General features: G+C 57.0%; 2 protein-coding genes across 12 annotated transcripts; both read right to left on the reverse strand.

Moving 5' to 3' along the window:
- Window positions 1-761: 761 nt before the first annotated feature.
- On the reverse strand, window positions 762-11,381 carry ADAM15 (ADAM metallopeptidase domain 15). Of its 10 annotated transcripts, none has more exons than XR_013959444.1 (24): window positions 11,182-11,357; window positions 9,931-10,037; window positions 9,224-9,300; window positions 8,735-8,813; window positions 8,482-8,558; window positions 8,198-8,390; window positions 7,172-7,237; window positions 7,014-7,082; window positions 6,766-6,935; window positions 6,542-6,626; window positions 5,682-5,830; window positions 5,422-5,596; window positions 5,058-5,150; window positions 4,640-4,944; window positions 4,355-4,550; window positions 4,016-4,093; window positions 3,523-3,595; window positions 3,175-3,313; window positions 2,689-2,758; window positions 2,049-2,123; window positions 1,892-1,946; window positions 1,567-1,638; window positions 1,188-1,312; window positions 762-1,090 (listed from the first exon to the last, which is right to left on the reverse strand). XR_013959444.1 is itself a non-coding variant. In XM_080648365.1 (23 exons), exons 1-23 carry the CDS (start codon window positions 11,258-11,260, stop codon window positions 1,048-1,050), a joined length of 2,592 nt encoding a protein of 863 aa, XP_080504491.1. In that variant the 5' UTR covers window positions 11,261-11,354; the 3' UTR covers window positions 762-1,047. The 10 variants fall into 10 exon arrangements, 6 of the variants coding, with proteins under 6 accessions (XP_080504491.1, XP_080504490.1, XP_080504492.1 ...); XR_013959445.1 differs by having other exon boundaries at window positions 2,049-2,120; window positions 11,182-11,354; XM_080648365.1 differs by lacking the exon at window positions 1,892-1,946 and having other exon boundaries at window positions 2,049-2,120; window positions 11,182-11,354.
- A 415-nt stretch (window positions 11,382-11,796) lies between these two features.
- Window positions 11,797-25,890, reverse strand: DCST1 (DC-STAMP domain containing 1; the record flags this gene model as incomplete). 2 transcript variants are annotated; one of them, XM_080648105.1, is made up of 16 exons in its annotated part: window positions 11,797-12,048; window positions 14,261-14,374; window positions 14,516-14,658; window positions 15,124-15,240; window positions 15,569-15,695; window positions 15,812-15,907; window positions 16,034-16,133; window positions 18,337-18,494; window positions 19,062-19,183; window positions 19,941-20,084; window positions 20,176-20,392; window positions 21,135-21,274; window positions 21,620-21,748; window positions 25,247-25,321; window positions 25,390-25,515; window positions 25,830-25,890. In XM_080648105.1, 16 exons carry the CDS (start codon window positions 25,888-25,890, stop codon window positions 11,797-11,799), a joined length of 2,121 nt encoding a protein of 706 aa, XP_080504231.1. The 2 variants fall into 2 exon arrangements, with proteins under 2 accessions (XP_080504231.1, XP_080504232.1); XM_080648106.1 differs by lacking the exon at window positions 25,247-25,321.
- Window positions 25,891-25,958: the final 68 nt, after the last annotated feature.

The following is a 25,958-nucleotide window of genomic DNA, read 5'->3' on the forward strand; positions in this document are numbered from 1 at the left end:
GTTTGGGAGATTTAAATAGCAGCACACGCCCTTTGCCCAGAAAGAGTAAAGTGAGGCCTGAGCAAGGACCCGCGAAGCCTGACCAGCCACCTTAGCCCATCGCCCTGTTTTCTTTGCACATCTAGGGATAGCGCTGGGGGAAGGGACAAACTGCCTGCCCCCCAACGAGCTTTCAATAGTGAGCTCGATGCCCACCTTGGGGTTGGCGCCTGTCCCTTTCCGCCCCACACCTTCGTTCTGGGCTGGGGGCCCACGCAGCCCCAGTCCTGAAGACGAATTAATGAGGTGGTTGCGGCTTGTACAAAGCACCTTTGTTCCCGAGCCCTCAGGTGGGGGCGGGGGAGGAGGCAGGTGCGTGGCCTTGGGATCGTGGGAGCCGCCGCCGGGCTCCACCCCGGCTCCAGGGCTCTGAGAACACCAGCCAGATCCACTTTTCCCAGCCACCAGTCAGAGGGTGGAGACGGCAGGTTCCACAGCTTGGCTGGTTGGTCCGATGGTCGCCCCTAGGCGTTGGGGGCGAGGGCTTGGCGACTAGGGATAGCGAAGGGCGTACAACTCTCTTTGGCAATAGATTGTGCAGAGAGCCACCCCAAGCTGGGCAGAAACAAGCTGCATCTGGGGGACGCCAGCTGCTCCAGCCTGGGACTCTCATCCTCCCAATCCAGTCTTCGTCTGAGGCGACAGCGTCCCCTGGCGGCCAGACGAACCGCAACGGGGCGGGGGGCGCGACCCAGACCTCCCTGAGCAGACAAACTCCGCGGCAAGCTCCTAAAATCTTCCGTTTATTACAGCCGAGCAGAGACTGTGCGCACCTCCCTCAGCCAGGTCCAGCACCCAGCTCTGCCTAACCCCCATCTGTAACTGCGTGCGCAGGTCCCCAGGGTGCAGCTCCACAGCTCGTGGAGTGTCTTAAGAGGCCTGCTCCTTTGCATCCAGGCTCTGGCTCTTTCCATCATCGCGGGGTGTGTGGAGGGGTACCCCAGGGGACCGGCCCACGCCTCTTTAAGTCCTAGGTTGGGTTGGAGGCAGGTGGAACTTCAGAAGAGGTCAGAGGTAGAGGGAGGACACAGCCGGGGGCGGAGGTGCAGGCCTGGGGTGCCGGAAGCAGAGAAAAGAGGTCAGAGGTTCCCTTTTCCCAGACCACTCGCCCTGCCCACCCACCCATTTTCAGCGACCTCCTGGCCCACCTGGAAGGTACCACTAGGGGCGGGATTCCAGCTCCTGGACCAGGCTGGTCACGTGAAGGACACAGGCCCTCGGGGTCTGCAGGGAGTGGCTTCCTTGGGGGTGGGGGCTTGGCAGGCCCCTGAGACTGAGAAAGAAAGAAGGTAGGACCCAGGCTTGGGAGAGGCTGTCATGTTGCCCCCCCCGCCCATGTACTGGTGCTGGGAACACCAGCTGTGGGGGCGGGGGGAGCACCAGAGGTCATCTTTGTTTCCATCTGTCACCATAAGCTACCAGTGGAGTATGTGCCCTCAAGCACAAAGGGGAGATCTCACCACGGCCACAACCACCACAGCCCTGGATGGTGGAAAAGGCTGTGACCTTCTCTCCCCCCACTGTTACCTTCGGGTGCCTCACCACCGGGTCAGCGGGCAGAGGGCGGGTGGGGGGATTAGGTCGGTCAGTCAGCGCAGCCTGAACAGAGAGAGGGGCAGTGACTGTGAGAGCACATCGAGGGGCAGTGAGCATGCAGAGGTGCTCCCAAGGGGTTCAGATCAACATGCACAACCAGCCACAGGGGAGGAGCACGGGGACATGCGCACAAGGCTTGGGTGCATGCCAGCAGATGTCTGGGGGAGGAAGGTGTGGGTCACCGTGCTGTCCCTGGCCCGCTGCAGTCCCGCCTCTAACCACCAGATGGTGGTAGAAGCCAAGGCAGGAGGCTCACCCTTTGCTGCTTCTGGGGCTCAGAGTGTCTGAAGGCTGAGGGGCACCCTGGTCCCCTAATGAAGAGCATCACCGGCAGGGAACAGGGATGAGAACTGCAGTTGGGCACCAAGCCTCCCGCCTGCCCTGAACCAGGGCAGGGCCTGGCCCAGATTTACCTGGAGTCTCTTGGACACAGGGTCAGGAGGCAGTGGCCTTGAAGGGGGTGCCGGGAAGCCAAGAGCACTAGCCTGCTGAGATCGCAGGAGGAGCAAACAGGCAGAGTGGGGTCGGGGGAGGGAGCAGAGAGAGAGACAGATGTGGGCAGAGAGGGTTAGTGCCCAGGGAGGGGCCGCTAGGACCCCAGGGACAATGGGGTTGTGCATGCCGTTATTCATTTGCATGCAGAGGGGGTGACAAGTGGTAGACTGGGCATGGAGACCACCTCCACACACATACTTCTATCATCAGATCCAGAGGGCTCAGGGCAAGGGCACTCACCAGCCCTCTGCACGTGGTGAACACTGAAGGCCATCCTGGGTCCCACCCTCCCTTTCCTTCCAGGGACCCCAGCTTGGTCTCAAAGCCACAGCGTGATGAGCTCCAAGAGGTCAGCAGACCCTTCTCTAGGCCCTGCCCCTACCCCACTCCAGACTGGACTTTGTTTCTCAGCCGGCAACCAGGAGGGAGGAAAGGGCTGGCCCTGGCTCCTTTGATTGACTCTTGGGCGATGTGAGTCTTTCTCTGGGCCCACCCCAGGGCCCAAGCTGGATGCCGGGCCAAAATGGGGCCCTCTCTCCTCTGGCATTCAGGACTCACCTTGACACCTGGCATCAGCAGGGTCCTCTGCGGGGGTCCAGGGCGTTCTGGAGGACCAGACTGAGCTGCCCTAAGCGTGGAGAAAGTCAGGAGGGAGCGGGCTCAGCCTCAGACCCTGTTCTCCACCCATATGCCACTCTTGAGTGGGGTTAACCCTTTGCAGCCCCTTGAGAGGAGCATGTGTGGGGCTTAGGCCCAATGGGTGGGGGGCAGAAGCTGATCAGCCTGGAACCCCCACTTCCCCAGCACAGGGGCTCCTGGGGGGAACTGATCCTAGCATCCCAGCTTACCCACTCAGGTCTACCAGTCTACGTGTGAGGTGAAGAGTTCCAGGGAACATGGAGGAAAGGGAGGTGTGTGGGGTGTGGCCCATGGGGCTGGGGGTCAGAGCCAGGTGGCAGGGGCTGCAGAGGGGGTAGGGGCAGGGCTCCAGGCTGTTGTCCTCAAGAGAGCTGTGGAGGGAGCTGGTAGCAGGGAGGCTGGTACCTGTATTGGCAGCTGGGTCCCTTGAGTTGGCAGAGTCGCTGGCGCAGGCGGGCACGGTACCAGTAGCTGGCACCAAGCAGCACCAAGATCAGCAGCAACAGGAGGCTGAGGAGCAGTCCTGTGGTCAGGGACCTGGAGGCTGTGGGGTGAAGGCAGGTTTGAAGGTGAGCAGGGCTGAGAACTCCACATCCAGGAAGGAGCAGGGGGCAGGGAGTAAAGTCAGGTACTCAGAGAAAGTGAGGAGGTCAGGGGTCACAGGGAACCAGCCGTGAAGGGGTGGGAAAAAGAGAGGGGTAAAGGATGAGCCACTCTGCCCTCCCAGCTGCCCCTGTCCCCAGGCCTTGCTACCTCTGATCCGGGCACTGCAGTCAGGGGGTGCCCAGCCCTGCTCACAGTGGCAGAGCCTGTTGCTGTCGCAGACCTAGGAGGAACAGGTTGAACAATGAGGGGCTCTGCACTCTGGGGCCGTGTTTCCCTGTCCCCAGCTTTTCAAGATCTCGGATATCCACAACTGGCAGGTGAGCTGGGGATTATGGGGGGCAGAGAGCCAGCACTCTGGGAGTCTTTATGCTGGAGGAAATGAGATCGAACTACCTCTGTGAGTGCCTTCTAGATGCTGGGCACCAAGTTAGAAGCTTTCAGACTCATCTCATGTCCCTCAGGAAGTGGGTACTATTACTATGCCCATTGGACAGATGAGGACACTGAGCTCAGAGAGGTGAATAACCTGCCCCAGGCCATGCAGCTAGGCGGTGGTAGAGCAAGGATTAGAACCAGGTATGTCTGTTGCCAAAGGCCTGGAGGCTCCCTGCCCCCCTTTCTCATTCCCGGGCCAGCTCACCCCGTGCCCATTGCATTTGCTGCGACATTCCTGTGCTCCCAGGAGATCCAGAGGTTGGCATCGATGGTCGATGCACACCTGCCCAGTGGGGAAGAAAGAGCAAGGATCACATTCTTGCAGAACTTACCAGCATTGGAAGCCAACATGGCTAAGGCCGCACCCTGCTTTTTCAGACGGGAAAACCGAGGCTCAGAGGATGACAGGACTTTGCTCAATCACAAGAATGTGAACTCCCCTCAGATCTGTGCCTTTTACGCGGGTGGACTGTGAGGCCTGGGCACTGCTCGCCGTGGTCCAGATATCCCTCCCCACTGAGTCTGGCTCACCCAGGTTGCTCACCAGGCCAGGGCCACAGGCCGTGCCAGGGAGAGTCAGGAGCGGCTGGGCCACGTCATTGCCCAGGTCCAGGTGTACCCAGCTGCAGTTCAGCCGGGTCCCGTTGGCTTCTAGTATCTCCCAGTGTAGATCCCGGGCTGAGCCCAGCAGAGGCTGGGCCATGCCCCCCCGGCACTGGAGCTGCCCACAAATGGCATCTCTGGTGTGAGGAAGGAGGCACGGGGTCTGTGGGAGTGGGGCCAAGGCTCCCACAAACCTAGGGGAGGAGCCCTTTATTTCCTCACATACCTAGGGTCACAGGACAGGTAGCTGCCAGCAGGACTGCGCCCACAGCTCCCAAAGGCATCCCCCCGAGTATTGGCAGTGAGGAGGCAAGGGGGTGCGGCGGGCTGGGCCCCCAGCCCCCAGAGAGCCTGGCACTGTTGGGCATAGGAAGCACAACGCCCTCGCATGCACACAGCCTGTCCACCGTCACACGGCTCGCCATCCCCCAGACTGATGTCAGGAGGGCACTGGGAACTGTCTCCTGGGCAGAATTCGGGCAAGTCACAGTCACCTCTCTTTGGACGGCACTGCCAGCCAGCCGGGCGCAGCTGTGGAGGGTGAGTATCAGTGTGGGTGCCGGGCAAACCCAGCCAGGCCCTGGAAGTCAGAATGACTCTGTCCACCTGGCCCCTGGCAAATGAGCTCTAGAAGACTAGTTCACCTGGCAGTTTTGACAACAGGGTCCATCGGATGCACACTGTGCCCCTGGCCTCAGCTGGCAGGTGAAGTAATCACAGCAGGGATCGGTGCAGTCCTGTGGGCCAGGACACAGAGGGGCTGGGCATCAGAGCAGGCTGGCCTGAGCCTACCTCCAATCCCTCCCGGAGCCCGAACCCAAAGGACACCCACAGCAAGTGAAAGCTACAGCCCGACAATTCACATGCTGTCCCTGCAGACGGGGAGGTGGGAGAGGGGTGAGAGAGCCCTTCAGAACCAGAGAGGGACTCAGGAGACTTAGAGGGAGCCCTTGAGCCAGGGCAAGGGCACAGAAGTGAGTGGGGCAAGGCTTTGGGTGAGGGGCTCACATCTGGGAAGTCACAGCTGTACTGCTTGCTCAGCTCCACAATCTTATTTCCACGGACAGTAGCCATGGAGGACAGGCGGGGCAGTTGTTCAAAGAGGCAGCTGCCCATCCCATCCAGGAGGGCTTTCTCCAGGGCCTGTCGGCTGCAGTTGCTGAAGTTCAGGCCGGGCAGGAAGCTGGGAAGGGCGGCAAGGAAGGTTGGGGCTGTAGACCACTCGCTGACCCCTGCCCATCCCCTCTTTACATCCTGCAGTTACTCACTCTGTGGAGGCCTCCATGATGCAGCTCTTGGCTGGAGCTGGGCCTGGACAGGGGCAGCTGTTCCCAGGTGGGTCATGGTCCAGGCCCAGGCTGTGGCCCAACTCATGGGCTATTGAGGAGGCAACTCCCAGGATGCTTATGGAGTGGTCCTATGGGGAAGGGGTATCCCAGGTCCAACACCAGCCTAACTGCTCCTGTTCTCTCCTCATCTGACCTCTTGGGCACTCAGCAGGCACTGCCTTTCTCCTTAGTTGCTTCTAAAGTAGGAGGAGAGCCAGGCCAGCGTGGCTCAGTGGTTGAGCACTGATCTATGAACCTGGAGGTCACATTTCGATTCCCAGTCAGAACATATGCTAAGGTTGCTGGCTCAATCCCCAGTGGGGGGTGTGCAGGAGGCAGCCAGTCAAATGATTCTCTCTCATCATTGATATTTCTATCTCTCTCTCCCTCTCCCTTCCACTCTGAAATCAATAAAAATATGTTACAAATGAATGAATGAATAAAAAAATAAAAATAAATAAAGTGGCAGGAGAGCAGGGGCCTGGGGGGGGGGGGGGGCAGGAAACCTGGGTTCTAGCTCAGCTCTGTTCTCCCTCCCTCACTGTGTGGTCTTGGGAGATTACCTCTGTTCTTTGGGCCTCAGCTGCCCCCCCAAAATGGGAAAACCTCCCAGGTGAAGACTGTACACTATGAGCTGGCCATCAGTGAGGGTGCCCTGACTGCAGAAGCCACATGATGCACCCCTACTCTCTATACCTATCCCTTGGGGTTGGGTAACTTTGTAGGGGGTTTCAGTGAATAAATGGTACCACCAAGAGGAACTTAATTGGGAATGGGCAAGAGACCTGGAAACAGCTCACCATGTTCACACCTCCTGAGTAGTCAGGAGAACAGATGGAGTTCTGAATGGCCATGCCCACCATGGGCCCAGAGAATGAAGTAGCTCTGTGGAATTGAGAAGTCAAAGGTCAAGGCCAAAAACCAGGGGAGGCTAGAGCTTCAGGGCCTCAGGTAGGGAGCTGGGCTGTACAATTGGCCAGGTCAGGGCAGAGCTGGCCCCACGGACTAAGCCTGGGGATCTTACGTCACCAGCTGGGCACTGTCGTGGGGCAAACGAGGCAGTAAGTTGGTCCGGCGCCAGTGGAGGAAGTTGTCTAGCGTGACACCTGGGTCTTGGCTTATCTCTACCAGGTCTTGATGCGTCCAAGCCTCCAGGCCCACTAGTGCCACTCGTACATTCAGGGGCCGGAAGAACTGAAAAAGAGCCAGGGCTCAGGAGAGGGGTTCTCATGGTTAGGGGGCCGCAAGGATGCCATCCAGCCTGACACTCACTGTGTCCAGGAGGAGGGCCACTTCCAGTGTGCGGTTCAGCAGGTACTGGAAGTCTGGGTACCTCTGGACCTGTGGGTTAAGAGAGGTGCCCGTGACAGGTGACAGGTGGCAGGGCAGGTGGGGATCAGGGCAGGACAAGCAGGGGCCAGCAAGCTCACCTCTGAATGATCAGCTACAATCATTAGCTCAATAATCTTTGTCTCGGTCACCACATCCCGCCTCCACTGTGGACAAGAAGGAGCATCAGGCACACGGGCTGCTCACTGCCAGCGGCCGCAGGGCTGGCCAAGCTGTGTCCACTTCCCCCCGGAGGACAGTGAAGAGCGCCTTTTACAGAGGAACCACGGAGAGCCTGAGAGGCTAGGGACTTGCCCAAGGTAGGCCAAGAAGTAAGCTGGGGAGCAGAACCCTGCTTTCCTGGCTCCAAATTCAATGTTTTTTTTCCAAATTAAAAATAATAATAATATGCCGAAACCGGTTTGGCTCAGTGGATAGAGCGTCGGCCTGCGGACTGAAGGGTCCCGGGTTAGATTCCGGTCAAGGGCATGTACCTTGGTTGCGGGCACATCCCCAGTGGGAGGTGTGCAGGAGGCAGCTGATCTGTGTTTCTCTCTCATCAATGTTTCTAGCTCTCTATCCCTCTCCCTTCCTCTCTGTAAAATATCAATAAAAAATATATTTAAAAAATAATAATAATAATAACAATAGCCAACACCATCAAATACTTACCATACGTCAGGCACATTTCTAAGCACTTGACATGCATATTGAGTCACTAATTTTCATAGCAACCCTATAACATCCGTAGTTTTATTATCTCCATTTTACGAATTAGGAAACTCAGTTTTCATTGCTTTATTATTGGTAACTATGTATTTTCTATATCCAAGTGAGCTCTCTACATATGGGATCATAAGACATGAGGAGTTGGCGTCTAGTATATACATCTAAATCCTTGATATACCATTTCTTAGTTGAATGACCTTCAGCAAGTCATTTAATATCTCTCACTAAAATAGAGCTGTCAATAGCACCCACCTCCCAGGGTTGCTGGGAAGAGTAAAGGAGATAATGTTCATAAAGTGTCTGCCACGTGGAAATCGCTCCATTAGCAGGAGCTGTTGTTACTGTGGACAAACTGCTCTGAGGGTCCTGGGGCCAGCCCTCCTGCCATTCCTCCTTACCCGGCGAATGTGACGCTGTCCCAGGGAGCGCTCTGGTGGAGCCGGAGTGGACACCGATTCACGCCAGCTCAGTGTGCAAGTGTGGCCTGGGACGGGGAGGTCTTGGATCCGGGAGATAATGGGAGGACCCCGAAGGTCCCCAGGCCTCAGCTCCAGGGTATAGCTTTTCTCGGGGGACAGGATCACCAAGCCCCTAGGGAAAGATGCAGAATGTCAGACAACTTCTCAGCTCCGTGCCTCATGCCCTGCCATCTCTCCAACGCTGTGGCCTCTCCCCACTGTACCTGAGCCCGGAGCAGGTGCAGATGGAGGCCCAGGAGTCTGCATGGCCCTGCACTCCGCCCTGATAGCAGCAGTTCTCCTACGGCACAGAACAGAGTGCCAGTTTGCAGGGTAGGCCAGGGTTTCAGCCCAGGAGACTTGCCTGAGGGTTAAGATATGTAGCATCTTCCCACATCCTCCAGGGATGGCCCCCTCCAGCCGTCCCCTCCCTCCTTTCCTCAGGCCAGAAACAGGGCCCAAGAAGGCCTGACTCACCAGAGTGTGTCCCTCACTGACCACCCTGGTGCCATCAGGTTGGTACCACACCAGGGTTGGGTGGCCTGGAACTAGCTCCCTGTGGAGTGAAGACAAAGGAGAGCAGTATCAGCTCTCGCCCAGGGTGCTGCAGTGCCAGCCTGAGGCCTGAAGGTGATAGAGGGTTAACTGGGTGCCAGGCATTACCCCATCCTTCCTGCTTTCCCCGGAGGCAGCAGAGCATAGTGGTTAGGCCACAAATTCTGCCAGGCTTTCTGGGTTCCAACCTGGATTTCACCACACACTAGCTTGTGTGACCTTGGGCAAGTTATGTAACTTCTCTGTGCCTTGACTTCTTTATATATAAAATGAGGACAATAATAATACATTACTTGTATCTATTTGTAGGGATGTTATGAGGATTATATGAATTCAGGCACTTAGTACCTAACACATAGTAAATGCAATGTAAGTTGTTAGCCGTGTTATTATTATTACCACTGCCTTTACCTATTCTGTAGCAGCTCCAGGATATGACTCTCACCATCCAATTCCAATTTGATCCGTAAAGTCTCAGGCAGGCTGGTCTGTGGGCACCAGAGAGCAGGTCACCTCCCTGGCCCTGCCCAAAATTCCTATTCTCCCTAACCAGAAGATATCAGGCCCTTAGGAGAGCACCAATGATTAGATCACTGATTGGGGGGGCTGTCCCAAGGGAGGGGTCAGGAAGGCCTGTCTGGCCTGGGGCATTGTTCTGGGGGGTTGTGCTGGGAGGTCAAAGAAGGTATCTTGAGCCGCCCCCTTCTCGGCTTCCTGCCCAGAGAGGAAGCTCTGTGGAGGACTGAGCACAGGCCCCAGCCCTTCCTCTGACTCAGCTTTAGAATTGGGGGTAAGGGGAGGGCATTGGGTGAGGTCCTGACTCTCCAAGTCCCCCCACGGAGAAAACCAGCAAATGAGACCAAAGAATCAAGTTTGACCTCAGGATCTCCCAGTGGCCATGGATGGACTGGGGGCGGGGGGCTGAGGCAGATGTGTGCAGAAGGGAGAGGGAGATAAATGAGGCCAGGTGCTGGGGTGTGATGGGAGAGGCAGCTGCATCTGGGGTGGCCGTGCCGCACTGAGGTCCTCTCACCTGCTCTTCAGCCAGGCTTTATCTGGAGACACCTGATTGGTGGGTGACAGGGTGGTGCTTTATTTGAGGGTACAGAGAGGCTCACCTGCAGCACCTCTGCGAGGCTGAGTGTGAGGTTGTCCTGAAGGACCTGGGGTTCCAAGGGCCGACTCAGGGTCTTCTCTGGAATTGCCTGCTCCTCCTTGGCGCCACCTGCAGGGTCCCCAGAATACCTCAAGAGAATGCTGAGAGACTCCGCACCAGCTTGTGCCCTCTGATCCACCTGGTTCCCAATACTTCAAGGCCCTTCTCAGCCTGAAGGACTCCTGAATTGCATGCTGGGACTTAAAGGAGAATACTGGAGGTGGGGGCTTCCTCCAATAGTGTGCTTTCATCCCACCAACACATCCCCAAATCCCCAAAGAAATTGAGCTAGCCCAGCCTGTGGCTCCTCCCTCTCGCCCCCAGGCCAATCCCAGGTTCTCGTAGGGACCCTCTCCCCTCCCACTCCCACCCAATCTCCCTCTCCGCTTGCCCCAAGAAACGCCCCCTACGAGGACTGAGGGAAGCCTTGTGGCTGGGTGCCCACTCACCCTCCCCTTTTCTCACGTCGGAGATGCTGGGAACGCCCATTTCTGGGTGAGCAGTGCAAACACCACCATCCCCTCCCTAAACACCCCTCATGCCCAGTTAGGCACACCCACTCCCCACAGCCTCTGCTTCCTCCCTGTGTCCCCCCCCTCACACAATGGCCCTCTCTCCTCCGGACACTCCACCCTCGCCTGCCCTCTCGGCCCCCGGCCCAAGACCGCAGCAGGAAGTGAAAGTTCCAAGGAGGAGTTGATGTCCCAGCCTCTTTCCTGGCCAATTCTCCCCTCTTTTGGCTTCTCCCGGGCCCCCGCCAGCTCAGCCAGGTTTCTGGTGAGCACCAGAGTGAGAGGTGCCTGGCCGTTCAGGCCTAGAAGGTGGCAGCAAGAATCCTCTTCGCCAACCCAACGAGCGTGTCCACTGGGCACCCTGGCACGGGTGAAACGGTCAGCCAGGCCCCAAAGGAGCGAGGCCTCAGTCCTGGGGAGCAGTGACCCACTCCCGGAGGGGCGGGGCGCTGCGCCAGGCCCCTGGGAGCTGGTACCAGCGCCGGTAAGTGTCCGCGGGGACCGTGCCGAGGGTGCTCCTCCTTTCCTCTCCTCTCCATCGCCCAGTCGCCGGCCCTCGCCCAGGACCGCAGACCAGGGCCGGCCGCGCTCTGGTTGGGGTCTCCCAGGGTCTCCTTCTGACCCCAGTACCCCGATGCCTCCCGACTTCCCTGAGACCTCTTTCCAGTTCTCCCCTGGCCCACTCCTGGCCCCGCACTCACTTGTCCCTGGAAGCGACGGGAAGGGCAGGGGGCTGCCCGCGCCCAGGAGCCCCAGGGCCCAGAGCAGCGCCAGCCGCATGACAGCGGCGCCCGAGGCCGGCGAGGGCGGCAGGTGCCGGGCCGCGCGCCGAGTCGCAGCGGCGGCCGGGTCTGCTTCGCGCACTGCGCCGCGCGGGGCCTCCGCCAGGCCCCGCCCCTCCCCTCTCACAGGGTCCGGAGCCAGGCCCCGCCCCGCCCCCGGAGAGGCCCCGCCCCGCCGCGCCGGTTCCTCATGAAGCCGGGCAGCGACCCGGGACTCCGCTCGCTCAGCGCAGCGCCGCCGCTTTCCTGCTGATGTGCTGGGTGGGAGCCGAGGCCGGTCCGACCGGCTGGGGCGTCGCTTTTCCACCCGCCGCAGGTCCGGACTTCTTCCTCGCAGCGTTGCTGCCTCCCGCCTCCAGTCCGCCGCCCGGCCCTGCGGCGATCGGGGCCAGTTCTCCCCGGCTGCCCGCCAGGCAGCGCCCGGCTCGCTCCTCGCCCGCGTACCAGATCCCTGCGGAGAGCGGGCTGCGGGAGTGTGCACGGCATTTTATTAATTAGGAAGGGGGGAAGTGGGAGAGCGCGCAGGACGCCCCTTCACTCCGCATAGGTAGCGTCATCGTTGCTGTCGCTGTAGGCGGAGGAGGAGAGCTCCTCTCGGGGTGTGCAGACCGGGCAGCGCTGCCGCATGTCGTCCCAGCACGACCGGCAGTACACAGCCTCGCAGTCCGGAGTCGGGCACACGTAGGACTCGGGTGTCTCCGGGGCCTGGCACACCACACAGCGCCGGCGCAGCCAGGGGCGCAGGAAGGGGCAGCGGCGGTGCAGGATGTCCGCCAGGTCGTGGCGCTGTTGGGAGGCGAGGAGGGTTAGAGCTAGTGAGGGAGCAAGGTGGGGAAAGGCGCGAGGGGAACTGACCAGCGCTTCTTGTCGGAAGACTCAAGGCATGACAGTGCCCACGAGTTGGAGAAAACTGGATTGGGCAAAGAAGACCCCCAGAGAGCAAGGGTGCTATGGAGGTGGGTCCTGGAGAGCTCCCCTCCTGCACTCCATGATGGAGAGTGGGAGGGTCCGGCTGGTGGGACTCAGTGGTTGAGCGTGGACCAGTGAACCAGGTGGTCAAGGTTGGATTCCCGGTCAGGGCACATGCCTGGGTTGTGGGCTTAATCCCCAGTGTGAGGCGTGCAGGAGGCAGCAGATCAATGATTCTCATCATTGATGTTTCTATCTCTCTCCCCCCCTCCCTTCTTCTCTGAAATCAATAAAAATATATTTAAAAAAAAAAAAGGAGTGGGAGGATGCAGCGTGGGCTCTCCCAGCTAGCAACAGCAATAACCATCATTTTCATTTTCCCATCAATCATCTTATTTGGTTCTCGGGGTGGGGCTGAGAAGTGAGGACAGATAAGACTATCACTTTACAGATAAGGAAGGTGAATCTCACAAAGGTGAAATGACTTTCCCAAAGGCACACAGATAGTAAACAATCAAACCTGGCTGGATCCAGGTACCCTGATCGAAACCACAAGCCTGGTAGTGCTTGATGCTCCTCCCCCTCTCTCCCACCCTCTCCACAGGCCGCCTGATAGGTCACTCTTGGCTCAAAAAACTCCAGGAGCTGCACTGCCTGCCAAAGGCAGGACTCCTGGGCGTGGCTTTCATAGCCTTCCACAGTCTGGTCCCTTTCTCGCCTCTGGCCCAGCGAATCCCTTCCTGAGCTGTACCTGCCTCCTTAGACTAGCCCTGGCACTCGGCTCGCCCTTTGCTTGGATTCTTAGTCTTTGCACATTCTGTCCCCTCGGCTTGGAATGAATGCCCTTCACATTTCTATCTGCCCATCAAAATCCACGTTACTTCAGGACCGGGTCATGGGATCACAGTATGTTCTTTTTTTTTTTTTTTTTTTTATCAGTCCATGTTGCGTTTCATGGGGGATAGGTGATCTGGGCACAGGAGGAAAAAGTTAAACAGGCATTCTCACTTTTATGAGTTCTGATTATATAAGAACAGGTACCACTTGTTGTTTTTTAAATGTTGGGACCTGTACTAAGAAACTGTAAGTAAATTAACTCAATTCAAACAATAACCATGTAAGGCAGATATTGTTGTCATCATCATCATCATCATCATCATCTCTTTTCCAGGTGAGAAAACTGATGGTTGGAGAGGTGGCCACTTGCCTAGAGTCATACTACTAACACGTGTACAGAACTTTCTATGTGCTTGCACCACGGCAGCAAAACTCATTTAGTCTTTACCACAACCAAATGGCGTCGGTGACTCCATTTCACAGCATTTAAATGAGTGCTCAACATCATATAGTTGTCATGGTAATAAGGACAGGAGCCAGGATTTAAACCCAGAGCCCTACACCTGACCGTCACTCTCTTACTAGTCTCTAGTGAGCAGGCCTGCAGATCTGTCCCACCTCCCCGTCCTTCAGAGGGAAACTCAGGTCCAGTGAGGATGATGGCCAGAGTGACACAGCTTCATGAGGGAGTGTAGACTGGAACCTGGTTCTTCCAACTCAATGCGCTTTCCATATGCCACACGCCCCTTCATGAGGCCTCCCGGACCCCCAGCCCCTGCCTCCCACCTCCTATGGATTGCCCTGAGCTTCTGGTCTGCAGGCCTCTCAGTAGGACCCATGGCTTTGCCTTGGTCCCTGGTTTCTGATGAACCCCTCTTGCTGTCCTTTGATCAGCCCGTATCAAATCTTGTTCCCCCTTTCCGCCTGCTTCCTGCTGGTCCTCTGAGTAGCTCAGGCTGGGCTGACATCTGGGGCTGAGATGGACACAGCCCTGACGTCTGGGGCTGAGATGGACACAGCCCTGACGTCTGGAGCTGAGATGGACACGGCCCTGGTCATCTGCTCCTGGACTGTGATGGACACAGTCCAGGAGCAGATGACCAGGCCCTTTGGCATGAATCATGTCTGAACTCACTGAGCTTTCAGAGGCCTGGGGCCTGGTGGGGGCTGGGTGGACTGAAGGGAGAAGCCCTTCCTTCATCGTTCTCAGGCCCAGCCGGGAGCCACAGCGCACAGGCCTGGCCTGACTTACTCTGGCCCTCTGCTCTCGCGCCTGCCTCACGATGGCCGCCCTCCTTAGCTTGGTGAAGGCTGCTCTTTTCCTCAGGAGCTCATTGTAGAAGAACAGGGTCCGCTTCTTCTCTCGCTGGGCCCAGGAGAAGAGGGTCAGGGTCAGTAACAGTGACAGTGACAGCGACAGTGACAGCGCTGCGGGAGCTGCGTGCGGCTGGTGTGTGTGAGCGCTGCCTGGAGGGGTGGAGAGGTCAAGGGAGATGTCAGGGTGCACCTTGGGGAAGTAGAAGGCTGCGATGACCCTCCGCAGCCGGTAGCCGAAAGCCTGGAGCAGACAGAGACACACTAGCAGGCCAGTGGGGAGTCCAGTCCTCACATAGGCTCCGGCGCTCAGGCACACGGGCTGGGGCAGACAGGCTGGGGGCGGGGGAGGCTTGTCAAGGGTCTGGCCGCTGAGGGGCGGGGCAGCCCTGGCTGAATTCCTATCCCAGTGAGGGCGCGGGTTAGGTCTGAAACCTTGCTGGACTCCTGCTGCCCCCTCCCCTGAAGAGCTGTGCCATCCAGGGCCCATGTGGCTATTTGCTCAATGCAGCACAGATGTAGACAGTTTCCATTAGAGCAGAAAGTTCTGTGGGACAACGCCCTCCAGAGGATGGGACCCTCTGGCCCTAAGGCCCAGCCCCCAGGCTCCTCTGACCCAATCTGTCATCCTCCAACTCTTCAAGTTGGACCCGATATTTCCTGCTCTGATTCCCCAACCCCAACAGTCTCCTCTGACCCCTGTCTCCCCACACCAAGGCCCAGTCCCCCACTCTTGGCCTTGGAAAGACCCTTGCCCCTCAGCGCTCCATTCCTCTGCTCCGAAACCTCAGCATCACTCACGCATATTGTTTGATTCCACCACTGTCTCCGAGGAGGTGTTCAGGGCCCCGATGGTTTTCCGAAGAAGCCGGGCAATCAGGGAGTCCCCCCCAACTTTCACCTCCAATTTATGACTGCCTGAGGCAAAGATCCAGGGCCATGGGATGGGGAATGGGGAGTGGGGGTAAGGGTTAGGTTAGGAATTGGAATTAAGGGGATGGGGAGAGGTCCAAGCATAGAAACACTTCTCAACTGCACATTCCATCCCTCCACTGAGCGCCACGCCCTTTCCATTGTGGATGTAAAGGGGGCTGGGAACCCAGGGCCCCAGGAACCGCTGTCAGGTTGCAGGGCTCAGATTTGACCCCGAGGAGGACGAAAAGGGCTGAGACCCAGAGGCAGAGACAAAATGGGAAGCATCGGGGGGTGTGGCTGGACAGGGTGGTGTCTCCGGGGCCAGGCTCACTGCGGAAGGAGTACTGCAGGAAGGAGTGCTGGCGGATGGTGTCGAAGATGCAGTAGAGAGCCCAGTCCAGTCCACACAGCACCAGGAGCAGCAGCAGAACAGGCAGTGTCTCCAGTAGCTCCCTTATCTGCCCAAGAGCAGGAGGGGTGGAGTGGGCACGCCACCTGCCCTGGCATGGAGCCCTCTCGATGCCTTGGCCCTCCTCTCAGATCTGTGCCTCTAGTGGCCCCCTGCCATCCTCACCACATTTCCCATTTCTGAGGCCTGGATGGTGGGGTCATAGGGGAAGATGACGGTCTTCTTCTCCGCTTTGCGGAGCGGCAGCAGAGTCCGTTTGCCCTGGAAAAAGATGTCCACACAGCGAGGAACACCAAGGGCCCTCTCCCCCGACGCCCCTGCCCTCCTGGAGCTTGAAGCCACAGGGCACCCAGGGACGCACCCTTGGGAAAGGCTGGGCCCACTCACCAGCTTCTTCCTACGTTCATCGATCTGACGGAAGTAGGTGCTGATGTAGATGTTGTCAAAGCGAATGTCCCTGTTATAGCTGTCCATGTAGGAGAAGGACCTGTGGATGAGGATGTCTCCATCTCTTTCCAGCCCTGGGCTTCCTTAAGGCACAGTCATTCCACCAGCCGGCCACTGAGCGTCATCTACATCCTAGAAGCCTCTGCCCGGCCCTCAGGAGGGTCCATTGAAAGACATCTGCACCAGCCATGAGACCGCGGATGGGAGGAGCTGTGTGCAATGTGTCATGGGAGGAGGGGAGATGTCCCAGGCATGGATCTCGCAGGGTGAACATCAAGCAGAGGAAACAGCAAGAGCAAAGGCCCAGAGATGGGAGAACCCTGCAAGGTTTCAGGAGTCACCTGATCCATTATGACTCCCCCATTCACTGCTGGAGTCCTCGCCTCTCGGCTGAGCCTGAAAAACTTCTCCTGGAGGTTCCTTTAAGCAAAAGTCACCCCAAACACCACTTTCCTTCCCCTCTGACACATCCCTGGCTTCAGCAGTGGTTTCTGGGGGGCGGGGGGGGGGTGGGTAGGTGGGTGCGTGTACACGTGTAACTCTCCTCCGTGTATCTCCCAAGCTCCCACATAATGCTTCTGTTTTCTAAGGAAAAAAAATGTTAATTGTTGAAAATGTGTTTGAGCCCTAGCCGGTTTTGCTCAGTGGATAGAGCATCGGCCTGCAGACTGAAGGGTCCTGGGTTCGATTCCGGTCAAGGACATATGCCTGGGTTGCCGGCTCCATCCCCAGTAGGGGCGTGCAGGAGGCAGCCAATCAATGATTCTCTCTCATCATTGACGTTTCTATCTCTCCCTCCCTCTCTCTTCCTCTCTGAAATCAATAAAAATATTTTTTTTAAAGTAAAATGTGTTTGAAACTATAAAATTACATTAAATAATCTCTGTAAACTGAAACATAACTGCCAATGCTATTGGCTCTGGGACCTTGTCATAATCCATACATCTTTCCCTTTAAAGTAGAACTAACTATAAATGCAAAGAAAGATTGTGAGCGCCCCCTTGTGGAGGAACCTATCGCTACTATGCACAGGCCTCTGGAGCCTGGGCCCCGCCCTGTCCCCAATGCTGCCTCTTCAGTGAGTGACCTCACCCAGGTTGAAAGCCTGGAAGTGCCTTTTGACTCTGTGCCTCCTTTCTCCCCTCCCCAAGCTAGCTCTGAGGCCTGCGACACCTTTCCCTTTTAGGGCCTTCTCAGGCCAACTTCCTGCCACGCCCCAGTCCGGCCAGGCTCCCTAACCTCTGACCCACCTTGGACTCCTGCCTTCAGTCTGTCCCAGTCCATCCTGCAACCGCCCCCAGGGCTTTCCAGACTGTCTGGCCAGGCCCACTTCAGCCAAGTCCTCTGCCCTCCACATCCCACAGATGCCAGGATCCTTGCCCAAAAGAACACCCTTTCTCTCCTTGACCATGGCTCCCCATCTGCAGCCTTTTGAAGCCCATTTATAGCTCTTGCCGGGGCACCTCCTCAGCTCCCACACCCGCCCCACAGCCCTTGAATCGTCTCTGTTTCTCGGATGCCTCTCTTGTCTGCCCTCCACCATGAGCTTCTTGAGGGTGGGAATATGGCTCATTCATCTTTGTCCTCTCACAGGCACACACGTAACCACGCACTGGAGTCACTCCGGGCTCTACAAACAAGGGCAGCCTGAGCAGCAGCCCCTGTGGCTGTCCCTGCCCAGCCCCTGCCCATCTCAAGCATTTGGGGGTGGAGACAGGAAACAGAGGGTCCAGAGGTCAATAGGGGACGGAGAGCAAGGCCCAGGGCGGCCCGGCTGGATGCCAGGCTGGGTGGGGTTGAGGACTTTGGTCCAAATGGAGGGAAAGTAGCTGCCAGCACAGCAGGCGGGAGAAAATGAAAGCAGAATTGGACGATAAAAATGGCACAAAGTCAGAGCCAAGGGGAATATGAAGGGCAAGAAAAAAATCAAAAGTCAAAGTGAAAAGTAAAAACGTCAGCGTCGGGATAAAGGCTGGAAGGAGCTAGATAGATGAAGACGGTCGCCCTTTTGAGGCGGCAGGAACACGGGCGATGTGGCTTCTGACAAAACGCCACGTTCCCTTTAACTGTGCAAACTAACCCCGCTTTAGAAAAGGCAGAGCGAAGGGCACAAGGACATGCACATTCGGAGCTGGAGGTGGGCCCGATGGTCCCTTCTCCCAGCCTCCCCCGGGGCAGGGCTCCTCTTCAGAGCCGAGGAAGGGGCTTCGGGAGCAGGGGGGGGGGGGGGGGGCGAGGCTCACGCGTGGAGGACGATCAGGAAGGTGCAGGACAGCAGCACGTGCAGCAGCCCCAGGGCCCACTCCAGCTGGGCCTCCTGGCGCCTCACGTAGTCCCGCACCTCGGTGCTCACGTGCTCCCAGCTGGTGTTGAGGCCCAGCAGCCCAGCCTGCTTCTCTTCCTGCGGGAGGCACAGGTGCAGGCCCTCCAGGCTCTCTACCACCTTAAGTCTATTTCCTCTCTCCTTGAATTCTTTTTCCCAGGAACAAGGTCTGATTTCCCCCCATTCTCCACCTGCCTGTAACCATACCCACTATTAATAAATAAAGTTCTTCGGTATTCATACAGCAACTTCTCTGTTTGCCAGGCCCAGCCTCTCCGTGGCATCTCTCCCCGGTGCCCCCTCAGGTCCCGTCCCCTGGCTTGTTGCAGCACCTGTGGGAGCTGCTGCTTCCTTCTGCTCAACACCCTCCTCGACATGGGCCTGCTTCCCTGCATCTGTATGAGCGGACACGCCTCACACCTGGCTGACCATCCACCCCAACGCCGGGTCCAGGAACCCACAGGCTCAGCCTGTTCCTCTCCTAGCACCCAGCACCAATGCTGCTCCCCTCCTGCCCCCTCCCCACGTCCAGAGATCTCTTCCTCCCCCGCCCCCCACTTGCCCTACCTCAGGTCCTCTTCCCTGTGCCCTCCTCCCACTCCCTATCCCCCCCCCCCGCCATTCCAAAATGCCCCTGCCTCCTACCTTGAGGTTAATTGTGGCTGAAAAGTCCCTGCCCAGCCCATGAATAGACTGGTTGACAGAGTCGTACGTCTGCCCGAAGTTGCCTTCCACTGGGATGCGGTTGCGGCACCAAATTTCCATCACTGGTGGGCAGCGGGGCCAGGTTAGGGGCTGCCCCCCTGGGCCCAGCCTCCAGGTTTTCCTCGGTGATCCCCTCCATCCTGCTTTCTGCCTCGCTGCCCACGGCTTTCTACCACCTCGAGTCTGTTTCCTCTCTGCTTTCCCTGAGTTCTTTTTCCCAGGAACAAGGTCTGATTTCCCCCTTTTCTCACCTGTCTATCACCGTACCAATTATTAATAAAGTTAGTCGATATCCAGAGAGCAACTCCTCCGTTTGCCAGCTCTGTTAACCTTCTTCACAAGTGTTATCGCCTTAAACCAGGGGTGGGCAAACTTTTTGACTCGAGGGCCACAATGGGTTCTTAAACTGGACCGGAATGGATTCTTAAACTGGACCGGAGGGCCGGAACAAAAGCATGGATGGAGTGTTTGTGTGAACTAATATAAATTCAAAGTAAAGGAGTGGAGGGGAGAGCAAGAGAACCGGATAGAACAACCGGATCCAGCCCGCGGGCTGTAGTTTGCCCAAGGCTGCCTTAAACCCTCAAAAACCCTGGGCGGGATAAGCACTATTATGATGCCCATGTTTCAGCTGAAAAGACAGCCCGGAGCACGGCTGTCACTTACCCTGGGGAGTGGGAGGACTGGCTCTGAGGGGGCTGTGTCCTCAGAGCCTAAAGCCTCCTGCCTCATGGCTTCCTGCCCCACGCCTTCCCAACGCACCCCAAGGACTCAGCTCCCTAGCCCTGGAACTCCCCACCCTCCCGCCACTGTGCTGACCCTTGGCAATGCCACAGAAGAACTTGAACTTCATGGGCAGGCAGAGCAGGTGGTTGAGGAGCGGGACCCAGATGCGTTGCATGCACTGTTCGTGCTTTTTGTCAAACCAGCGGTGGCAGCTGAGTATGGCCTTGTTCACCACATCTGTGGGGAGGGGCAAGGGCTGTCTGAGGTCCCCACACCCTGACCTGGAGCCCCGGCCCCATGGCCTGCCCCACCTGGGGACACCCCTCACAGGCGCAACGAAGCTTGGTCTTCAGCTCGTACATCTTCTGGGTGGAGAGGTGGGGTTTGAAGGCCACGGCTCGGCGGGTCCTCCCCCCTGGGGCTGTCTCTTCCAAGCTCATGGCATCCTCGGGTGTGAAGCCAGTCTCGCTTTTCACCTGGGCGTCCAGGTCCTCGAAGGAGTTGGAGATGTTTTGAGTCTCGGCTCTCAGTGACTTTTTGCTGCCCTGGGGGGAAGAGGGTTGGAAAGGGGCAGGGACAGGGGCTTAGAGCTTCTGCTGCCCCACAGCCTCTCCTCCCCCCATTAGCCAAGCTTTGGGCTCTTCGCACAGGCCTGTAGGAGCCTGGGCGCTGAGATAGATTCTCACCTTAACTTCTCCACTGGTTATAGTCCCCGAGCCCGCTCCTCTCCCAGCTGCCTCTGCTTTGCTCACCCCCCAGGCTCCCAGCTCCTCCTCAGGCCTCCCATCCCAGATCCTTTCTCGTCAGGGAAGGGCTCCCCAAGTCCTTGGACTTCACCTCACATCACCCATCTCTCAGGCCACTATGCCGTTTCAATGTCCTGACTCCCAAGCCCTTCAACCCCTATCTCCCCAGCTCAACGCTCCAATCCCCCAAACCCCAGTCTCCAAAACCCAATGGTCTAGTCCCTTGGTCTTCAAAGCTTCCAAATCCTCAAGGCCAAGGCCCCCAACCCCCTGACATTCTAGTTCAGCTGCCCAACGAACCTCCCACTTCAGTGTTTGGAAATGTGTGTGGGGCAAGGCATGTCCCCATGACTGGCGCAGGGGCTCTCCTGGCATTTAGTGCCTAGGGACCAGGGCACATCCTGCAATGTTTGGGGACAGTCCTGAAAAAAAATGCCAGGAGTACCCCCATTGGGAAAGTGTGAATTCAGGGTCACAGCTCAAGTCACCTAGGACCCCTGGGAATAGGGACCCCTCGGCCCTGCCCTTGTAGGGTCCTGACCAGCAGGTCCTTGAACACGGCACGCAGCGGGGCGGTGGAGACGCGCCAGGCCGCGCGGGTGTTGTTGATCTGCAGCTCCACGGTGCAGCCCAGCGAGGCCACCACCTCATTGAGGTTGTATCGCAGGTTGGCCACCGGTCCTGGGGGAAGATGCCCTGATGGGTCAGTCATTCCCTCTAGAGCTAAGCAACTTCCTTAAGCCCGCCCCTAGCACCCACACTGCATGCAGTGACCACCTTCCAGAACTGAATCGGATGGGGCCCAGAAGCCTCTGAGAGGTCTTCTCATTCAGCCCCTGGTTTTTTCACCTGTGCCAACTAAGGAGGCCCCGAGACGGGGAGGAACTCTCTCAGGGACACACAGCAAATGGCAGCAGTTGGGATTAGATTCCCACCCTTTCTCCTTCACCAGGCCTGGCTCCCATGGGGTGTCCCACTAGGGTCACTGCTTCAGCGGCACTAACTGGTACCCAGGGGCACACTCACCCTCATAGATGGCGGCCAAGGCGTATCCCAACACAAAGAGCCTGCCCTCTTTGCCCAGCATTTTGGGTATTAGCAGGAGGCTGGCACAACGGATGTGAGGGGAGGTCCCCCAGCCCAAGGCCCCAGAGCCTGTTGGGAGAGCCCAGGAGGTGGTAAAGCAGAGCAACCCTCCCACCCCCCAACTCCTCTTTAGAGCACCCCCATCCCGCTCTTGGCCCCATTTACACGGACTCAGATAGGCCTTCCAGGCCACTCGTTACTCCACTTACCCAACAGCCATTTACAGAGCTCAACTGTGTGCCTGTCTCTGGAGGGCTTGGAGGGATGGAAAAGCCATGGTTGGTGATTGACTTTGTGTCTGTACATGGGTGAGTGTTTGTGTAAGGGAAAGGGGCCTAGTTCCCATTTCCAGGTTGCAGTCTCACTTACCCTAGGTGCTGAGGGAGCAGAGAGAACGAGAGAAAACTTCTGGAAACAGGCCCTGATGCTCAGAGCAGTCAGAAGAGAGGTCAGAGCCACCTCAATATTCCCCATACTCTGGCACCTACAGCACCCCAATCTCTGTCCCTAATTGAGCCCTTAAGCCCTGGTATGTCTTAGCAGTTTCACATGTGTGTCCCTGTGGTCTATGAAAGGAGACAGTGAGTTCCTTGAAGCTCATAATCCAGGGAGAGAGACAGACGAGTAAACAGATGACTATAGTGGGACGTGCTGAGTGCTCAGGGAGGTGCTTATAAAGAGCCGTGGGAGCAAAGGAGGGAGTGGGCACTTCTGCAGGGAGGGGTGGGGCCGGAGAAGCTGGACAAAGGAGGTGATGTGTCAGCTGGGCCTGGAAGATGAGTAACTGTTGTTAGAAGGCACAGGCGGCATTCCAGGCCAAAGGAACAGCACAAGCTGGTCAGGGAACCTAGAAGATTCCTGTGTGGATAGAGTGTTCATCCCAGGGTCTCCAAAGCAAACCCCGAGTCTACGCTTCGCTCCATTCCCACCGCCCTCACGGAGCCCCCCTCCCCCCCCCCCACCCCCCGTCATCTCCGTCATCTCTCACTGGGACTAGCCGGCCTCCCACTTGCTCTCTTGCTAAGCTATACTTCGATTTCACAAGGCAGCCGGAGTGATCTTGTAAAAACAGAAATCAGATCACGTCCTCTGTCTGCTTCAAACCATCCGATGACTTTCTGCCACACTTGGAATCAAATCCAAATCCCTCAACATGGTCTACAGACTTGTGATCTGGCCTCTGCCTCCCGCCCGACGCGATTTCATGCTACTCAGCCCTTCGCCCACCACGTCCGCCCTCACAGACCTTGCTGCTGTTTCTAGAACATGCCAAGCTCATTCCTCCTCTCTGTTCTCCCAGCCAGGAGCACGCCTCCCCCTAGTCTTCACCTGTCTGGCACCACCTCGTCATACAGGTTTGCTGCAAACCCTGTCGGTGCCACCCAACAGCTTGTTCTGCTTTCTTTCTTGCTAAGACAACATGAGTTTTGTTCAAGGGCAATGGCATGTCCACGCCCTGACCCCGGGAGTAAATCTGGATTTGTCTGATCCAATGGTGGTAAAACAGAACATTGAAGGGGCTTTTTCTGTGGTCTTGGCCTTTTGACCAAAGACTCAAGCTGAGGACGATAGTTGATAGAGTTGCCCTACATTCTAAAGAGAGCCCCGTGGCCTGGCTGGCGTGGCTCAGTGGTTCAGCATCGACCTATAAACCAGGATGTCACAGTTTGATTCCTGGTCAGGGCACATGCCCAGGTTGTGGGCTCGATCCCCAGTGTGGGGCATGCAGGAGGCAGCCAATGCTTCTCTCTCACCATTGATGTTTCTATCTCTCTCTCCCTCTCCCTTCCTCTCTGAAATCAATAATAAAGACGGAGCAGAAAAAAGGTGAAAGAGCCCTGGCCAGTTTGGCTCAGTGGACAGAGCATCAGCTTGCGAACTGAAGGGTCCCGGATTTAATTCCGATCAAGGGCATGTACCTCTGTTGCAAGCTTGATCCCCAGCCCCTGCTTGGAGGACATGTGAGAGGCAACCAGCTGATGTGTCTCTCTCACATCAATATTTCTCTCTCTCTCACTCTCTCTCTTTCTCTCCTCCCTCTCTTCCTTCCACTATCTCTACAAATCAATGGAAATATATCCTCAGGTGAGGATTAAAAAAAAAGAGATGAAAGGAATCTGAGTCCTTGGTGGGTTTACTAAGCTGCTGAATTATCCAAACTCCAAATTCCACTCTAACTTGAAACTTATTATCTATATATATAAAAGGCTAATATGCAAACTGTCCCCTCAGGAGTTCGAGTATAGACCAGGAGTTCGATTGCTCGCTATGACATACGCTGACCACTAGGGGGCGGTGCGGAACAAAGGAAGCCCCTGGCCTGAAGCTGGCAGCCAGGGAAGGAAGGCCCCAGCTGGCATCTGGAAAGCCCTGATTGGTCCTGATCGCTGGCCAGGCCTAGGGACCCTACCCATGCACGAATTTTGTGCACTGAGCCTCTAGGATTAGATAATAAACTTCCTTTACGGTTAAACCACTTTTAGGTGGGCTTTCTGTTCTCACAGCCCAACAGCTCCTGATATTCAAATGTCACCTTCTCTGAGAAGCCTTCCCTGACTACTCAAGCTAGGGTAGCTCCCCAGCCCCTTTCCATCATATTCCCCTGGTTAACTGTTTTTTTGTTTGTTTGTTTGTTTGTTTTAATATGCATTTTTTTAATATATTTTATTGATATTTCACAGAGAGGAAGGAAGAGGGATAGAGAGCTAGAAACATCGATGAGAGAGGAACATCAATCAGCTGCCTCCCGCACACCTCCCACTGGGGATGTGCCCGCAACCAAGGTACATGCCCTTGACCGGAATCGAACCTGGGACCCTTCAGTCCGCAGGCTGACACTCTATCCACTGAGCCAAACCGGTTTCGGCTTAATATGCATTTTTAAATGGACTTTAGAGAGAGGGAGGGAGAGGGCTAGAGAGACAGAAACATCAATGAGAGAGAAACATTGATCTGCTGCCTCCTGCACACCCGCTACTGGGGATCGAGTCGGAAACCTGAGCATGTGCCCGAACAGGGAATCCAACCGGTGACCTCTTTTCGTGGGTCAACACTCAACCATCGAGCCACACCGGCTGGGCCTGGTTAACTTTTTTTCATACCACGTGTCACTATCAGAAATGCTCTTGCTTATTTCTTGCCCATTTAATGTCTAACTCTCTCCACTGGAATGTAAACTCCAAAAAAGCTGCTTGTCAATCTTGTTCGTTGCTAAAATCTCAGCAGGCGCACAGTTAGTGCTGAATGAATGAATTGAGCTTATCAAGAGGAGCAAGACACAAGGCCAGAGAGGTGAGGAGAGATGGGGACTAGGAAGGGTCGTGGGGTTGGGACTGTAGCATGAGGGTAACGGGGAGTCCTTCAGATTGGGGAGACTCCTCAAGGGAAAGGACTGTGTCTTCTACAGACTGGGGCCTCCTCCCTCTGGATCTCCCCTCGAAGGCCAAGACAAGGCTGAGGCCACGTTTGGGTACAGAAGAAACAAGCTCAGACTCCTTCCTGGGGACCCAGGACTGGGCCGTGTTCCACAGGCCTCTTGGGTGCCCCTGCCCTTGGCCCCGCGCTCACCCGCCAAGCCGTACAATATCACCATCTTCTGTTCTTCATAGATGTTCATAGGGTTCACCAGGAGCTGAAAGAGGCCTGAGGGGACAGAGTCAACACAAAGATCCATAGATGGGTCCCACCCCTCCCTTCTGCTCCACACTCACCCATGGCCAGGAGCCCCCCAGTGCCTGCCCCCAGCAGGACAGCGGTGACCGGAAACTCGCCTGGCTGGCGCCACAGGAATCGGCTACAGGAGGTGGGCAGTCCCCAGCTCAGGAGCCTCTGCACCGCTGAGGGGCCAAAGAGTTTAGCCCATCAGAGCCAACACCTGGTCTTCTGACCAGGATGCGGTTCATTAGGGTCAGGGCTTGCAGGGGGCTAGAGGCTGGGGGAACCTGGAGGAGGGTGGCAGGAACTGGAGGGGTCCTGAAGGAAGTGGGGCAGACTTGAGGGAAAAAAGAAGGAAGGGCTCGCCCGAAGGAGGGGCACTGAATGAGAGGGGTAGGGACCCCAAAGCCCAGGGGAGAGGGTCCTGGAGGAGAGATTGGATGAGAGGATTGGGGGCGGGAGGCGCCAGGAAGGTGGTGCCTGATGACAGACTCACTGGTGTGGGGCTGTCTCCTCCGCTGCCCTTTCGGTCCAGCCTGGTGAACCCCGGTGTCCATATCTGCTCTGCGGAACCCTCTCTCGCTCAGAAGTCTCCTCAAAGATGTTCTGGGATGTGAGGCTCTGC

The sequence above is a fragment of the Plecotus auritus genome (assembly GCF_963455305.1).
Source record: "Plecotus auritus genome assembly, chromosome: 12".
Lineage (NCBI taxonomy): Eukaryota > Metazoa > Chordata > Mammalia > Chiroptera > Vespertilionidae > Plecotus > Plecotus auritus.